The following is an 18,279-nucleotide window of genomic DNA, read 5'->3' as shown; positions in this document are numbered from 1 at the left end:
CACACTCCACTGCTCGCAACATATTCCACACTCCACAAGATCTCACCACTCTGCACAGCCATGATCTTTCCCTTTTATTAATTCCCCCTCTCCTGATCATAAAAGATTAAGGTTCATTGTAAAAAACGTAGACAATACAGGAAAACTTAAACATGGTTAATACCAAAGTACTTATTTCCTTCAGATCTTTTCGAAGCACTGGGTTCTCAGCCCTGGCCAAGTAGCTCGATTGGCTGGGGCATTGTCCCAATACACCAAAATTCAATCCCGTTAGGACACACAAGAAACAGCCAATGAATACATAAATAAGTGGAACAACAAATTGATGTTTTGCTCTCGCTCCCTCTCTAAATTCAATAAATAAAAATTTTAAGAAACTGGGCTTTTGATTTAATTTTGTACTTTTGCATAATTTAAATATCCTTTAAATTACGATTTTTAGTGATTGCATAATATTTCATCATACAATAATTTAACCACTCTTCTCTTATTGGTCACTTTGGTTGTTTTCAATGTAAAATAATAATTGACAAATATATAAATCATTGTAAAAATATTCACTTTCAGGATGGCTTTCTGAAAGTGGTACTACTGTATCAAAACATAGTAACATTCTTTCTAAAATGGTTGAGCTTCCCCTAACATGATAATGGGTTAAAATGGTTCAAAATGTATGAATAACTACAATGGAACAAGATAAGCAAATTTCTAGAAGATAGAGAATGGGTAGGTGATCACTGAGAAAGCTGGGTGGAGGGAATACCAGCTTGGAACACTTGCTGAGAGCAATACAACTGAAGGAGGTAATGATCTACCCCGCCAACCCCCAGAGACTCAGGACTTGGAAACGCCAAAAACAATGAAGGGTGGGAGGGACAGTGGGATTTACAACTAAGTCTGTAAGCCTCGATTCCCTTCCCTCCCACTCCTAGAGAAGCACTTAGAGTATCCAATCTACAGACAAAAACATCAGAGGAGCCGAAACCGGTTTGGCTCAGAGGATAGAGTGTCAGCCTGTGGACTGAAGGGTCCCGGGTTCGATTCCGGTCAAGGGCATGTACCTTGGTTGCGGGCACATCCCAAGTAGGGGGTGTGCAAGAGGCAGCTGATTGATGATTCTCTCTCATCGATGTTTCTCTCTATCCCTCTCTCTTCCTTTCTGTAAAAAAATCAATAAAATATATATATTTTTTAAAAATCAGAGGATTTTTTGCTAAAGAAATGTAAGAGGCCCAGACAAAGGTCTCACTCTGGCATTTACAGGTTTCAGGAAACAACTTGCTCCCTACTGGTCCTTTTAAAGGGAAGCCTCTCACTGAGCCAATCCCACTCCCACCCAGAGGCCTCAACTGGGCTTTCCGTATGTACACACAGGTGCATCATTAAGAATCATAATATATTTGAGGAAAGTTTCCATGAGGGTGAATAAGATAAAGAGAGAAAAAAGGCAAGGCATGAAGGGGGTGAGATTATTCAGGTGACAGCAGAGACTTTTAAGAAAACTCTTAGAATACTCAGATTTGAGAGGCATCTCTAAAATGAGGATAGTATACTACAAAAAGGAAATAAGAAAAGACTTAAAAACTAAAGTAATTACTGCCAAAATAAATTAAAGCATTCACTAGAAAAGTTGAAAAATAATTAAGATACTCTACCAGGGAATGGCAAAAGACAAAGAAATAGAAATAATAGAGGAAGCAGTTAAGGTTCAATCCAGAAGGTCCAACATTTGATTGACAGGAATTCAGGATTTACAGAAAGAGCAAAAATAGGGAAAAAACATATGGAAAGGAGAAATTGCCACATAACGCAAGTAAATTTCCAAGAGTAGAAGTACCTGAGTCACTAAACTGAGAAATTCCAGCAAGAACATTAGGAAACTGAGGACACCAAGGATAAAGTGGAGACTTTAAAAGCTTCCAGCCTTGGAATGAGGGAATAAGATCACAATGATGCAAATACTACTTATTATTGAGGAAGTAAGCCTCAGACTGGAATCAGACATCCACAAACTCCTGAGGAAAAATTTCAATCTAGAATTCAGAGCCCGTCAAACTTCCCAATCAAGATGAAGGCAGAGTTTGAGATATACAAGCGTTCCACAATTCTGCCTCATACTCTATCTTGACAAGTGACTTGAGGTGAGCTGCAGTAAAGTGAGGGAGTAAGGGAAAAAAGAAGAAGAGATGGAATTCAGGACACAACAGAGCCCAGTGTATCAACAGAACTGAAGGCAGAAAGACCATCAAGGACAGACAAAGAGTAGGAGGCTACAAGTATCAGAAGGCAAATAAACAGGGGAAAAAGGGGACTCAACAGAGATGGAAAAGTTGAAAAAACACTGATGTGCTAAAAGCAACCGATACAAGTGGGAAAGAAGGCAATCAGAAACTTCAGTAAAAACAAAATGCTCTTCCAAAATGGAAATACCACCAGAGTAAGCTACTCAATCTGCAGTGAACAACATGTACACAGTCATAATATAATTCATACTGCTTATTTTCAACTTTTACAACAAATCAATAAAGTATAAAAAAAAAAGAGAGAGAGAGAGACTATGGTTCCAGAACAGAATTCAAGAGCTTTCAGACTTGACATTGTCAGAGGCAGAGACGTAGAAAAGGGAAGGAGAAAGGGACAGGGTGCATCCCACATCTTGCAAAGTGGGAACTGAGATAATGTTTTACAGTTACTACAATAAAAACCAAGTATGCAAATATAATAAATAACTCATTTTTTCCTTATTATCAAATTCTTGCTCCTTATAGGAAATATGGAAATTACTTTAAAAAATAAACAAACAGCTTTTAATCACCCATAATTCAATTCTTCACAGGACCTGGGTTTGAACCTAAACTCTGCAATTTACTATCTGTTTGGCTGTGAACAAGTCACGTAACCACATAAAAACTTTTCTTCTATTTCTTTCCGGTAATTTATCTATATGCTTTTTACTAGTATATGTATCATTATATAAGAATTGTATTATGTACACAATTTTGAATACAGATTTTTTTTAAATTTCAAAGCATAAAGTAAAACTCTGGATATATATCATGTCATGCTCTTCTATATTCCTAGATATATTTCTAAACATGCCCTTCACCATAGGACAATGAAAGGTTTCCCAGAGATGGGACTTGAACCAAATCTGAAAAGAAACCTAAGTCTGCTAAGTAGGCAGGGCGGGGCGGAGCGGTGGTGAGGTACTGCAGGCACCGAGGACGGGGAGCGAAGGCACACAGCACAGCAAGCACATGCCTCCAGACTGCAGGAAAGGTGCACAGGAAGGAGAGAGGAAGTCAGAGAGAGACTAGGAAGAGCTTAGTCAATCATGTTAAGGGATCCAGACCGTTTCCCACAAAAGATGTGAGAAGAGAGTTTGATAGACCTTATTTGCTCTGGCACCCAAGGTCTAGGGCCATGTTTGCTACAAAGTGAGAGCAGGATCTACAGTATCATTTTGTATGATACACAGGAATGCTTCCTGGAGTTCTAGTCTGGGTGCTGGACCATGCTGCGATTTGCTAAGGGAAAGAAGCCAGAAGCAAAATTCATCTCCCTTCATTTTATAAAATGTCACTGGTGATGAATATGCATCCCCACCTGAGACTTTAGGCCCGAGAGGATCCGTGGATTGGCCTTGGGGAGCCTAACTGTCCCTGAAATGAGCACAAAACTGCATGTGCCATCTGCATGTCTCCAGAAGAGGATCCACAACCTCCCTCAGAGTCCCACAGGGGCTGTGACCCCAGAGAGGTTAGGCACACTGGACGGAGCAAGCGGAGAAGCGACAGACTGGGAGGACACCTGCCTAGGCGAGGAAGAGATGGGCTCCAGAGCACAGAGGAAGGATTAGATCTGCCCAAGCACACTTCCTCCTGAGCCTGGAGAAAGTCACAGCCCAGTGTTTGCGTAAGCATGTGCTGATGAAGTCTCTCCCCTACACTCCCAAAGCACATCCAATCGCAGCACCTCGCCCCACTTACTACACATCTGTTGGTCTTATTTAAGAATGAGGACAGGGTTCCCTGCTTCACCCTTAGTGCCCATCACTAAGCCTGGCCCTTTGACAACTACAAGTCGGACAGCTCTTAACACAAACAGAATGAGGCTTCAAAGCTCTCGTCCACGTCTAGCAAGACCAGCCAAAGGAAAGGGGAGAAAACCCCAAACGGAGGCCAGCTCAGCCAACAACGGTGGTCACTCCTCCCCCATCAAACTGTACAGAAGAAAAGTGGGAGGTGATTTATTTTAGGGCTGGAATTGAACTGGGAGGAAGAGCTATTAGTTGGGGAAGGATTTGATCTGTCTAGTATTCAATCCCACTAGGTTCGAACCCAGGTGCAGGTCTGTGAAATCTGATCTGGAGATGAAATACAAGCAGAAATATAAACAGTCAGCTTGATAAAATGAGGAAAGAAACACATGTAAAACCTAGTCTGCTCAGATAAATATTTGATACATTCATTTAAATTACAAACTAAGTTAGGTTAGGTCACAGAGGGTTAATAGAAGGACCCGCAGGGTGGCCCATGGTTTTGCTGAAACCACTTAGAACACTGCAGCTCCAGATCTTCTACCCCCGCCTCCCACCGCATTGGGTTTCACACCTTGGCCTGCAGGCTTTACTTGACTGCAGTGGCTCATTACCTTGGTTGCACAGAGGATCCCCATCAGAGATTTCAAAATACAAGGCCTGGGAAACAGAAACATTTTTAAAGAGCTCTACATGATTCGGACTTGCAGCCAAGGCGGAAAACTACTGTTTTACTGCAAGGTTTGGTCACCGATTCCCAAACCTAGCTTTATATCCCAACCAGTTGGGTGGCTTTTCTGAAATACCAATGAATGGAAATCTTAAGCCGGGAATTTATAATCATCCATAACTGAATATTTAATTATGAGGATGAATATACAATTTGAAGCTAAAACAGTTTACCTGTCTTAATGCTTATAAATTCTAGGTGTTATCTTCCAGGAAAGCACACCATTCTTCAAGGTCGGAGATTTATCCCAAAACTTCACACTTGCTCTCCTCCTTTTGAGCTTCCTGATCATGCTAGGATAGTCAGTGGAGACATGTGGTGTTATCCACCCCCAGACAGGGGAACACGAAAGTCATGTTCAGGGTCAGAGAACTTTTTTTACTCTTTTGAATCCTATCGATTTCTTGTGTTTGTGTCCATATGACTTAGAGTTGCCCTGGGAAAGGAAGTTTCATGTGCTCTGATGAGACTATGGAAGGAAGAAAGACTACTGAAAGAAGAAAAAGAGGAGATAAATAAGCTTTCTTGTATATGCCTTCTGTATATGAAAGTGCCCTATAAACAAAGCCTCATGTTAATTAACATTCAGTCTTGCAGAAACGAGACAATAAATGTATGCACCAAACTGCTTACTACTAGGTGCAGCATTTATGATAAATGCTCTTGCGTGCTGAGAGGGGTGGTGGTGGACAGACCCAGAAATCCGGAGACTTAAAATTCCAGTCTTAGATTTGCTGCTTGCTGGTCACATTGCCTAAGACACACGCTGGCATGTCGCCTTCCCTACCTAAAAAGCAGACTACACACCCCTTTCTCAGGTTCTCCACAGATCTAGGTGGGATTACGGTGGCTGGACTAACAGCATGGCAGAACAAGGAGAATCTGGACTTAGGTCTTAGATCTGAACATTCATCACTTGTTAAGTGGCCTTGCTTTAAATGACCAATCACAAGTAAATGGGGCAAACCCCTCTTTCAGTGTTGTAAGGATTAAGGTAATGACCTATGTATATAAAAACATGAGAAGTGCTGGGTTCATGTTATACAGGAAGGTACACAAAGAATAAAATTCCATATAAATACAAGGCAATATTACACAACTCTGGTTATTGCATAGATTTATAAATAACTTTCCAGGAGTAAAGGCTCAGTGGTAACAAAGGTATCTTACCTTAGCCAGTTTCTTCATCCTTCTCAAGTTTCCATATTCCGATACCTTTGAACTTCTCCCAAAAAAATTAAGACCTTAGGAATCCCACTCTGCCCCCACCCCTCCTTTCCTTTCCCTCTCTGGCCCTCTCAGAATTAGAAGGGCTCCATTTTTTTCTTCTCAAGACCACAAAGGTGAGAATGACACTAACCGAGCCGGTTGGCTGGGCCTGCACAGTGAGCGGAGGAAATGCAGGCAGCTCTAGGCCAGCTTGTTCTTGGACTCCCCTACCTGGGATGGGGCTGTCAGGAGCAGCACACTGAAATGGAATGCAGTGGGGGCTGGGGCTTCTTTGGAGAGCCGTTCATCTTAGCAAATGAGTACAGCCCAGCAGCATCTGTGGCCCCAGTGTGTAATCTCCATCACACCTCAAGTGTTTGGCCGTGTAGACTAGGGAAGGGTCAGAAGAGACTCACCAGAGCTTTCTCATCCAAGGTTCATGAGGTATAGAATGAGGGACACAGCCGTTGTCCTACTTCTGTCCATTTGAGGAGCAGTAGACAGTTAATAGGTTTAAAATATATATTTTTAATTAACTAGGGAATGGAAAGCTTATAAATATTCATAGGTGGGTTGTTGGTGAATTGCTACCCAAAGTGATTTCCTTAACTAGTCGCTGCTTAACCAAATGCTATGATAAAGGGCTTAAACCGCCAGAATTCGACCAGGCAGGCCTATACCAGTAACCTGCCCGTTGCTCAAGAAATTACCGGTTTAAAAAAAAAACAAAAACAAAAAAACACACAAAATTTAGTTTAAAAATACCTTTCCCTAAGTGGGATCTTCATCATCTAGCTTTGTATGATCCATTCCTAAGAAAGCCACATGGTATTTCAGACACCACCACCACTTAGGGGACAGTCAAAAACAAAGTCCTTGCCTTTTTAGGGGCTTAGCTTTCCTTTTAAGTTAGCCTCTGAAATGCTGTCTTTGCTGCACTCCTGAAAACTATTATCTTTAAGATGGCGGCAGGCCTCATTTTCACAAAGGAGGAAGAACAAAGCAGTGGTGTCTAATCAGGGGGGTAGCAGGTGTGACCAATGCCCGGACATCACCTTCTTCCTTTCGCGTCACTCAGCGAGGTGGGTCCTATGGTGTCGCATGAGGTGGGAGTTGGAAATGAAGGCTGCACCACACTTCGCACACTCGTAGGGCTTCTCCCCCGTGTGGGTTCTCTGGTGCACGGTGAGGCTCGACCGCTGCCTGAAGGCCTTGCCACACTCATTGCACGTGTAAGGTTTTTCCCCATTATGGATTCTCTGGTGAATCAGCAGGTATGAGCTGCAGGTGAAGGCCTTCCCGCACTCGCTACACACGTAAGGAAGGTCTCCACTGTGAATCCTCTGGTGCACAATAAGGCAAGAGAGCTGACTGAAGGCTTTTCCACACTCGCTGCAGTCATACGGTTTCTCTGCAGTGTGGATTCTCTGGTGCACGATCAGGTGTGAAAAACAACTGAAGGCCTTTCCACACTCTTTGCACTCATATGGCTTCTCACCGGTATGGCTTCGCTGATGCACAATAAGATTGGCACTCTGGGTGAAGGCTTTGCCACAGTCATTACAGGCAAAGGGCTTCTCCCCGGTGTGGATCCTCTGGTGGACGATGAGGTTGGAGCTCCGGGTAAATGTTTTCCCACACTCGTTACATTCATAGCATTTTTCTGTAATGTGCACTTTCTGGTGCCGAGCAAGTTGTGAGCTGTAACTGAAGGCTTTCTCACACTCACTGCACTTGAAGGTTTTTTCTAAGGAGTGGATTTTTTGATGGACAGTCAGGTTTGAACTCTGAGTGAAGGCTTTCCCACATCTGGAACAAACGTAGGGTTTCTGTCCTGTGTGGATTCGCTGATGCACAACAAGGTTTGCGCTCTGAATGAAGGCCTTCCCGCACTCGTGACACTCAAAGGGTTTCTCCCCAGTGTGGATCCGCTGATGTACCACGAGGTTAGCACTCTGACTAAAGCCTTTCCCGCACACGCTGCAAGTAAAAGGTTTCTGCCCAGGTTGGCTTTTCTGCTTTTTAACAGGGCCAGAACTTCGGTTGTATCTTTCCCCAGATTTCTGACATTTCTGGTCTTCTTCTTCTTTGAAGCTTCCAGGTACATGGCAGTCCTCCACTGTCACTTGCCTGAAGTCTTTCTTTTCCCTCTTTATTCTCTGCCCCTTTAACATGTTCCCTTTTTCGAAGGCTTCTTTGAACTCAGGTCCTTGAGAATCAACTTTCTGGATCCTTCCTGATATCATGAAGGGTTTTTCTGCTTCATCACATATTTCAGTTTTTGGAACCAATAATTGTGGGTTCTTGGTCTCAGCACCTGAAACAACAAACAACAAATACAAGTGTCCGCTTTTTCTAACCTAGAAAAACAATAAGATCATAAAGTCATAAAGGTGAGGAGGTCTGTGACTTCAGTACCTGTAGAAGGGCTTCATTCAAAGAAAGAATCACCTCTGGCCCTGACTGGTAGCTTAGTTAGAACGTCGTCTCAAAATGCCAAGGTTGGGGAGGGCAATGTTAAAATATGTACACAGATAATAATTTAATAAAAAAATGTAAAAAAAATAATAAAAAATAGAGAGATGCAAATCAAAACAACAATGCGGTACCATCTCACACTTGTCAGAACGGCCAACATCAACAAATCAACAAACGACAAATGTTGGCAAGGTTATGGAGAAAAAGGAACCCTCGTGCACTGCTGGTGGGAATGCAGACTGGTGCAACCACTGTGGAGAACAGTGTGGAGTTTCCTCAAAAAACTGAAAATGGAACTCCCATTTGACCCAGTAATCACACTCCTAGAAATATATCCCAAGAAACTAGAAACACCAATCAGAAAGGATATATGCACCCTTATGTTCATAGCAGCATAATCTACAATAGCCAGAATTTGAAAACAGCCTAGGTGCCCGTCAGCAGATGATTGGATCAAAAAACTATGGTACATCTACACAATAGAATACTATGCTGCCATAAAAAAGAAGGAATTCTCATCATTTGCAACAACCTGGATGGAACTGGAGAACATCATGCTGAGTGAAATAAGCCAATCAATGAAAGAGAAACACCACATGACCTCACTCATTTATGGATAATAAAGAACATTATAAACTGATGAACCAAAAGATAGATATAGAGACAGTAAAGCAACAAGCAGACTGTCAAATTACAGCAGGTAGGGTAGGGAGATCTGGGGGAGATAATAGATTAACCGAAGGACTTGTATACATGCATATAAGTACAACCAATGGACATAAAACTCTGGGGAGGGAGGGTACGTATGGGGGGGAGGGGCAATGTTAAAATATGTACACAGATAATAATTTAATAATGAAAATAAATAAATAAATAAATATAACGTGACAGGAAAAAAAAAAACATATATGCCAAGGTTATGGGTTTGATATCTGGCAAGAAGGAAACAAGGAATGCAAAAATAAATGGGACAAATCAGTTTCTCTGTCTTTCTTATTTCTCTCCCTATAATAATTTTAAAAATTAAAAAAAGAATCCTCTCACATGCCACCTCTCCTCTGTAGGTTCTTCTGCCTGGCCTATGATCTCCCCGACACCTAGAGCAGAATCCACTGATTCATGGTCTTTGCAGCATTTCCATTTCTCTCCACTAGACATTTAACACACGGCCTAATGCCAGGGACACCATCTCCAGACAGGTCTTCTCTGGATGTCTGATGACTGATCTCACAGTTAAGACCAGTTCTGCAGGACACCAGTCTGTCCCCAGGCTTGCCTTCTTACCTTGGCCACTTAGTGTGAACCTGCTTACAACCCGGCAGTTAATTAGGAAGATGCCCTACCTGTGAATGAAGAACTGGGCAACTTAGGCCTTTAGGATGCTTCATATCAAAGAGAGGATAAGATGGACAGAAAGGGCCACACCGGATGCCAAGAGGACTACAGTGGCCAAATGCCTCCAAAACACTAAGAGGCTGTGCAGCAGAGCACTTGAGAGCATGAGTTCTGGAGCCAGACTGCATCGTTTCAAATACTTGCCCTGTCACTCAACCAGCTGCATGACTTTGGGCTAGTAACTTACCTTCTCTGTGCCTTAGTTTCCTTACCTCTAAAATAGAGACAATAACAAGATCTACCTCCTAAGACCAAGAAAGGAGGAATTTACTTCCTATGTCAATTGCTGAGAACAGCCACAGAGCGTAGATGTTGCAGAGTGTCTGCAGTGACTTTTGGCCTGACAAACGGTACTATGGGTCACAGTGCTGGGACCAGGAGGAAAGATGAAACTTAGCGGATGAGTTGCTATGGTAATAGATGGCAACACTAAAAGGGACTAAAGAGGACCGTGAACAGAGTAAACACCTCTCCCCAGTGTCGAGGAAAAGCCTTGCTTCCTGTCAGGGAAAGATGACCTTTTCGGGTTCAGTGTAAGACATGGGGTAACCTGCTCCACAGTGCCGAAAAATACCAGAAAAACATCAAAGCTTCAGGAAGCTTTAAAACTGACTAGTCTCTGCTTGCTCTACATCAAGCACATCAAACTCAGGGCCCGCCATATAACGGTATGTAAGAAACGTTTTAATAAAAATTTCATAATTTAATTTGTAAAATATCCTGTTGTACATAATTATTAATAACGAACAACAACGTTTGGTAATGACTGATTTCTATAATTGTGTTGCATTCATTTCCCTTATTCGCCTTATGTGCAGGTGCACCATTTCTCTCCACTTATAGATACTAGTAGTGAATATTTTAGCAGCCAATTGCCACGTCATTAGTCTTGTACTGACTTGTTTGGTGTGTGCAACAGGAAATTTTTCACTTTCAGAAAACAAGAAAAATAGGTTTATTTGCATTACGCTTACTAATTTGTGCAGTTATTCAGTGTCTGGTAAGTTAATGTTCAAGAAAGAAAAACTAATTTTCATTAAGCTGTTCTATTATTTTATGTTAACAATTACTCATTTATTTCCGCCCTTTGTATTCAGCATGTCTCTGTCGAAATAAACCTACGTTTCTGTGAAAATGGAAGCTTTTGTTTTTTTGTGGCCTACATGAACTTAAACCTTGTTTATTTGGCCCGTGTTAGCCTTTGAGTTTGACATGCTTGCTCTACATTGCAGCACAACCCTAATATTATCAACAAAGGGTCCTGCAGTCAGTGACATCATAGCTCTGTCTCCTCTCCAGCCTCACTGCCCTTGACCCTGCAATGTGTACCCATGAAGCCAAGGCCCCCCCTTTTACCAGAGCTGGCGGACTGAACCCTTATTAAGTGTTTGGGAATTAAACCAAGCTCAGGAAAATATTCAAATAATAAGCCAAGTAGGATGAGGATCAGCAGGGGTGAGGGTTGAGAGGCAGGTCTCCCCATTGGTGGTGTCAACTTAGAAGTGAGCAGTGAAGCTGTGAACTACATCACGCAGCAACTGCCAGGGGAACCCAGCACCCACAAAACATCCAACCTGCTCCAGCCAGGGTGACTCTCCAACCAGAGATGAGGGGGTGGGACAGGAATGTCAAGGTGGGACAAAGCAATATGGGGGCAGGAAACAGCCCAGCGTGGTTGCCTGGTTAAAACTATGGTAATATAAAATTCCATCACAAGCATTCAGATAATAAGGGCAGTATCACAGAAAGGAAAGGCCATAAAATTATCAGAGGCAGGGATCTCTTTTACTTCTCAGAGCTCAGTGTTCCTGCTATGACCTGCTGCTGTGGAAGTGGCTGGCAGCACAGAAAAGTAAGTCTTTGCTGGGAGCAGTGTTGAGGTCAAGAGAAGGAAAATAAAAGTCATTCCTGGTGGGCGGGTGCAGCTGTGAGAATTAAGACAATGAATAACTGATAAAGCGAGGACACGGAGAAAAAACATTACACTGGGGAATACATCAGAGAGAATGGAACAGAAAACAGAAAGTGAGGAACAGAAGCTGCGGAGAGTTTGGGGAATAAATAAAAATCAGGCAAGAAGATGAAAGGTAGAGATCCCAACCTTCCTCACAAGACTGGTTTAAGAAAGTGACTTGGACCACAAATGCCTGAGGACTAGCTAGTGAGGAGGATGGGTTCAAAATATTCAGACTCAGCCCTGTACCAGACAGACTCATAAAGTGAGTGCCCAAAGAGGCCTTGGCAGATATCCAGGGATTGCTTCCATAACACAGGACTCACAGCTACCACATTCTTCAGCCAGTTACACACCACTCCATTGGCAAGCCTCTGCTACTGCTAGTTAGATATGTAACACTAGAGGCCTGATGCACAAAATTCGTGCAAGGGGCTCCGCCCTCACAGCCACAGCTGCCTCATGGCCCCACCCACTGGTCATTCTGGAAGGTTATTCTGAAAGGTCATTCTGCCGTCCGGTCTAATTAGCATATTAGCTCTTTATTATATAGGATACCTCTCTTTCCTAAGTCCCAGCTTAGAGAACCAGATGATAAACCACCATATCCTTCAGGAGGACCTAGTTTTTAGCTGACATCACTGCTCAAAATCCTCTAGAATTTGCAAAAAATTCGAGGAAAACAGAACACCTCCAGGCGATTTTCTCAAAATCACCAACCTATGCTCAACACGAAGTATATGAAGAGGTTATGTACCCACATGTGTGAATAGATCTGAAACCTGCTCAACAACAAATGTGATTAAAAGGTGAATCAGAAGTTCCCGTGTTTGTCTGGTGTCTTGAGACTCTATGCAGAATAAGCCATTTCCCGTGATAAATGCACAGGCATCTTTCAGCATTCTGGATCAGCAGCTAAACTTACCCAGAGAGGCCATGTTCCCGTGAGTCTCCAGTACCTCGCTCTTGGCCAGACTCCCTGGTAACGAGTAGCTGCCGAGGGTTGAAGCAGCAGGCACCTCCTGCGTTGCTTTCAGGACTACCGCCATGTCCCAGAACATGTTCTGACCCTAGAGACAGGCAGGCATAGGTGGGTTTATGAGAGGATGGTCACTGGGATCAGGGGCTGGGGGTGATCAGGTATGATGACTGCTTTTGAAGATGAGAATATTACGTACCTATTCCTGGAAATGATAAAAACAAACAAACAACCTCCCCCCCACCAATCCCCAAACTTAAAAAAAAAAAAAATTGATTTTAAAGAGGGAGGGAGAAGAGGAGAAGGGGGAGAAAGAGAGAGAAACATCCATCATTTGTCTCCTATATGTACTCTGACTGGGTACTACAATATATACCAACCTTTTTGGTATACAGAACAACATTATTCCAACCGAGGGACCCGGCCAGGAATCCAAACATTTAAAAAATAAATAATAACAGGAAGTCAAGGAAGCCAGTCTTTCCTAATCTAATCCTCATGAAGAGTTAGGCAGAGAAGCAAGCCTGCACCTTCTTCCCTATCATTCTGATTTCACCTCAATGCTCTCTAGCATCCACACTGAACTTGCCAGTGAGTGCATGACAAACAAGAGAGCACATAGGGAGACTTTGCAGAGCAGAATTTTCTGAGGTCTAAAGGTCAAAGATCATACTATTACACAGGCTTTGGGGAACCTCATCTAGCTACTGCCAGTAAGGGGGGTGTTTGAAAACATAAGGACCACAGTGTGGTACAAAAGCTCACTACTCAAAGGGTCCTTTGCAGTTCAAATGAATCACATTCACCTGAGAGCGTGAGAAATGCAGAATCTTAGGTCACACCCTGGACCTTCTGAATCAGAATCTGCATTTCAACAGGACCCCGCCACAGCGATTCCTGTGTATATTCAAGTTTGAGAAACAAAGGTCAGAATGATCAAATCCTGACTGGAATCAGCTAAAAAGTTTTAAAAACCGGACAAGTCTGGTCCCGCCCCCAGATGCTGATTTAACTGGAATGCAGTATGGCATGGGCATCAGAGTTTTATAAAAAGCTCCCCAGGTAATGCTGTGTAGCAGTTTGAGAACCACCGGTTTATAAAGTACTAGATGCCAGCCCTGGCTGGTTTGGCTCAGTGGATAGAATGCCAGCCTATTTCCGGTCAAGGACACATGCCCAGGTTGCTTGCTCAATCCCCAGTGGGGGCAGAGGCTGCCAATCGATTTTCTCTCATCATTGATGTTTCCATTTCTCTCTCCCTCTCTCTTCCTCTCTGAAATAATATATATACCCATGTATATAACATATATATTATATACATATATATATAGTATCAGATGCCACATCAATCAGAAGAGAATGCTCCTTTATATTCCAAAGGACAAAAGGCCAGAGCCCCAGCTTAGAACAAGGCTCCAGCGTGGCAGCAGAGGGACAGCGGCCCTCTCTGAAACCCCTGGAGATCTTTCGGTTTCTCCTCCTCCATTCCACCCAGACTATTACTTACCCTTTCCTCCTGCTCTGCCCCATCAGGGCCTTCCCGAGGATCCCCTCCAGGAGCCCCGGCTTTGATGTCGTCAGAACGCACTTGCTGGCTGGATGCCTGACCTAGGAAGCTTTCTTCTTCTTCCTCCTCCTTTTTCACTGTCACTGGGCCCCAAGGCGCCAGGGCCATGGCCTCCTTCAAATCTGCAGTCATCTTCTCTGCTCGGCAGAGCGCCTGCGGCTGAGGGCTGCCCGGCAGAGGTCAAGCCCCATCTAATTTTAATTTCAACAGGATCTTCTCGAGTTTCCTCCCAGGGCCAGGATGAGTACTGTCTACCGAGAAAGCAGAAAACGTTGTTAGCACCAAGCAGACATTTGCCTGGCTGATTTAACTGGGGTCCCCAAGGCAAGGACATGCCGGCCCACCACAAGGATCGATCCGCTACCAAGCCCACTGGCCAGTTTCACCAGTGCCCAGACAGGGGCCACTGCAGCCCAGGCTCTGCTCCACTCCTCATGAATGGGATGGAAGGGGTTGGATTGTAAACTTGTAATCTGTCCCCATAATAATTACACTGCAAACAGCTTTATATAGTGTCTATTGATTTTTTCTTGATTATAAAATTGATACATTTTTATTGTAAAGACTTGAAAAATACAAAAAATGAGAAGAAAAATCACTGCTGGTCCATCTCCAAGGAGGTAACCACTGTGTATGATAGAATACATTTCTTTTAAGAGAAAACTTCCACCACAATTGTGTAACCAAAAAATATATATATTTTATTGACTTTTTACAGAGAGGAAGAGAGAGGGACAGAGAGTTAGAAACATTGATAAGAGAGAATCATCAATCAGCTGCCTCTTGCACACCCCCTACTGGGGATGTGCCCGCAACCAAGGTACATGCCCTTGACCGGAATCGAACCTGGGACCTTTCAGTCCGCAGGCCGACGCTCTACCACTGAGCCAAAACCGGTTTCAGCAGACAAGTTAAACTTTTTAACTACGGGGATTCATATTTTCACAATTATCACCATGGGGATTTTCTGTGTGTGTGTGTGTGTGTGTGTGTGTTTTAAAAAGGGACATTACAACACAAAGATTTTAGTGCCAAAGATAAATAATAGAATGATAATAGAATAATAACATCAAGAAAAATTGGGAGCCTAGACACCAACATGTTATCATTGGGTGATGTGATTACAGGTAGCTTTGAGGTTCTTTTTGATTGTTATATTTTCCATTTCTTCCAAATGTCCTGTGAGACTAAGACTTAGTCTTAAGATAAAGAAGATTTTTTTCATGTTGCCATTCTTTACACTTATCCTTTTTAGTAACTACACAATAGCCTATAGTGTTATCATTTCCATTGAAAAAGCATCAAGTATACAGAAATACACAGAATTAAATATAAGTCCTACACACACACACACACACACACACACACACACACAAATTAGTGATCAGTCTACTTAATCTTTTCTCTGCGTTGCCATACATTTATATACACCTTCACACTTAGTTTATTTTTCCACAATACATTAGATCATATATGTATACTGTTCAGCAATCTGCAGGTTTTTTTAACTCAATTTCTATATTTCACAACAGTCTAGTAGTTTTAGATAGATGTTTAAATATAAGTACATTCAGAGATATCTCATTCTGGCATAGTACTTTCTTTTTTAGCTATAATTTACTTAACCATCTCTAACTTAAGAACCATTGCTTCAGTAAAAGAAGTTTTTATTGTTTCCACTTATTTTCTCAAAAATAATTAATGCTAAGATTTTTCTGTGCAAACAGAATAGCGGGATTACTGGTTGAAGGAATTTATGATTGACATGTACTGCCAAACTGCTTCCTAAAAGGGCCACACCAAATCACGCCACCAACTTAGCAGTACCCTTTTCTCACAACCAAGCCAAAAGGTTGGGGTTTTTTTTGGTTTGTTTTTTTAAGTGATACAATTACCTTAACATTTTCGTTGACCATGAAGAGAATGTGATATTTATAGTCCCCTTTAGCTGCATTATTAGAATAAAAAATGCTTTTACTAACCCCTTTTGTTGCTACTGAAGTGATCATATGCTTTTTCCCACGTGTCAACTTACTAGTAACTTATTGTATACCTTGAATTTCTTGAGAAATGCAATACTTGCACTCCTGCAACAAATTTTAATTCTGAAACGTTCTTCTTTCCTCGACTAGCCGAATTCTAGGCAGGAAGACCCTTAACACGCGTTGCACCTGTGAATATGCAAGATTGGCTACTGTGAGCCCTGTCTTCGGGCTGCTGAGCACTCACATCGGCCTCCAGCCCTAGACAGCGCGGAGCCCCCTACCAAGCGCTTTCCTTTCCATGTCCTTTCCTTCCCAACGCAGCAGCCCAGCTCCTCCGTCTCCTCCACCTCCAAGCCCCGCGCAGCCCTGCTCCCGGGTGAGCCGGCTCCTGCGAAGGTTCGTGTCCAACCTCCCCCAGGCGGCAGCCGGGCTCCCGAAGTGGTGGGACCGAGTGGGGGTCCCCACCACAGGGACCATCCCCGCCACAGGGACCATCCCCACCACAGGGACGTCCCTCCCGGGCCCCCCTCGTTCGCGCCCCCCAACCCCGCTCACCGTGCGCCGCGGAGAGGCCGGGCCGCAGGACTCATGGGCTGCGGGGCAGAAGGCCGGCGGGCCGGACCCCCGCGGCCAGCGGCCAGCGGCGCCAGAACAATGACCGGACAGGAAGCGCCTCGGCTGGACTTCCGGCTCCCCGAGTCGGCATGCCGGCCTCTCTAGGAGCCTGGGAGGTGCTTTCCTCTCGATGGGCATCCCATAGTGCTGTGGATCTGGGATGGGAGCAGAAGCGCTTAGGAGGGGGATGCAGGTAGACTGTGGCCCTGGGCTTCAGAGATGGGCATCCCCAGACTGGGCAGGAGCAGGTAAAGGACGCGAGCATCCAGGAGCCCGAAGCTACAAAGATTTCATCTGTAGAAAGCCCTGATAATTTTGCTCCAAATGTTTTGAAACTATCACACAGGTACTGAAAAAAGTTGAAAGATATAATACCTGTAAGCATCCATCTGGATTTATCAACCTTTGCTGCGTTTGCTTTGTGCCATAGCACATGCTGAAAAACCTTTTTTTCTTAAAGTGGTAAACATCAAAACACTTCATTCCAAATACTTCAATATTCATCCTTTCATCATATTCTCCAAACACCATCATTACAGGTAAGAAAACTAGTAATTTCCTAATATCAACTAATATAGTTATTCAAAATTTCCCAACTGTCCTAAAATACGTATTTCATAATTTTGTTTTTCCAAATCAGTTTCTCACACTGCATCACAGTCCTTAGTCTTTGTTTTTACTTTTTATTTTGAATTTAAAGGTTCATAGGAAGTTGCAAAGATACTACTACCCTTCACCTAGTTTCCCAAAATAGGTATATCTTACATAATTATATAAAAATCAGAAAATCAACACTGGTACAGTGTGAGTCTACTTCTGTTATTTTATCATGATATGTATAGATTTGTATAATCAACACAATCAAGATACACAACTATTCCAACACTCCAAAGATTTCCCTTCCTGTCCCTGCTCCCTCCCACCATTCCCAATTTCTGGCAACCACTAATCTGTTTTTCACTTATGTAGGTTTGTCATTTTAGGAAATTATGTAAATGGAATTTTGCTTTTTCACCTTTTGAGACTGGATTTTTCACTCAGCATGATTCACTTGAAATTCACTTGAGTCATTGCAAGTATCAATAGATCACTACATTTTATTGCAGAGTAATAATTATTCCATTGTATAGATATGAGTTTGTTTAACCACCTACTGAAGGATATTTGGCTTGCAAATTTTGATTATGAAAAAAAACTGCTATGAACAGTCATGTACAAGTTTTCATCTGAACATTAGATTTCACTTCAGTGGGATAAATGCTCAGGAGAGCAAATACTGGAAAGAAACTGCCAAACTCTTTTCCAAAGTGGCTGTGCCATTTAACTTT

General features: G+C 42.9%; 1 protein-coding gene across 2 annotated transcripts; it reads right to left on the bottom strand.

The window, feature by feature from the left end:
* Positions 1–2,798: 2,798 nt before the first annotated feature.
* ZNF35 (zinc finger protein 35) lies at positions 2,799–17,018 on the bottom strand. Of its 2 annotated transcripts, XM_045579470.1 has the most exons (5): positions 16,892–17,013; positions 16,405–16,522; positions 14,292–14,602; positions 12,731–12,875; positions 2,799–8,295 (listed from the first exon to the last, which is right to left on the bottom strand). In XM_045579470.1, exons 3-5 carry the CDS (start codon positions 14,481–14,483, stop codon positions 7,049–7,051), a joined length of 1,584 nt encoding a protein of 527 aa, XP_045435426.1. In that variant the 5' UTR covers positions 14,484–14,602; positions 16,405–16,522; positions 16,892–17,013; the 3' UTR covers positions 2,799–7,048. The 2 variants fall into 2 exon arrangements, with proteins under 2 accessions (XP_045435426.1, XP_045435425.1); XM_045579469.1 differs by lacking the exon at positions 16,405–16,522 and having other exon boundaries at positions 16,892–17,018.
* Positions 17,019–18,279: the final 1,261 nt, after the last annotated feature.

The sequence above is a fragment of the Pipistrellus kuhlii genome, unplaced genomic scaffold, assembly GCF_014108245.1.
Source record: "Pipistrellus kuhlii isolate mPipKuh1 unplaced genomic scaffold, mPipKuh1.p scaffold_m20_p_11, whole genome shotgun sequence".
Classification (NCBI taxonomy): domain Eukaryota; kingdom Metazoa; phylum Chordata; class Mammalia; order Chiroptera; family Vespertilionidae; genus Pipistrellus; species Pipistrellus kuhlii.
This window is presented reverse-complemented; position numbering and strand designations above follow the sequence as displayed.

Coding starts and splice junctions, on each gene's coding strand:
- ZNF35 (XM_045579469.1), bottom strand. CDS start 14,483: ATGACTGCAGATTTGAAGGAGGCCATGGCCCTGGCGCCTTGGGGCCCA. Junction 12,876..14,291: donor GGGCAGAGCAGGAGGAAAGG/GTAAGTAATAGT, acceptor GCCTGTCTCTAG/GGTCAGAACATGTTCTGGGA. Junction 8,296..12,730: donor CGGGAACATGGCCTCTCTGG/GTAAGTTTAGCT, acceptor TTGTTGTTTCAG/GTGCTGAGACCAAGAACCCA.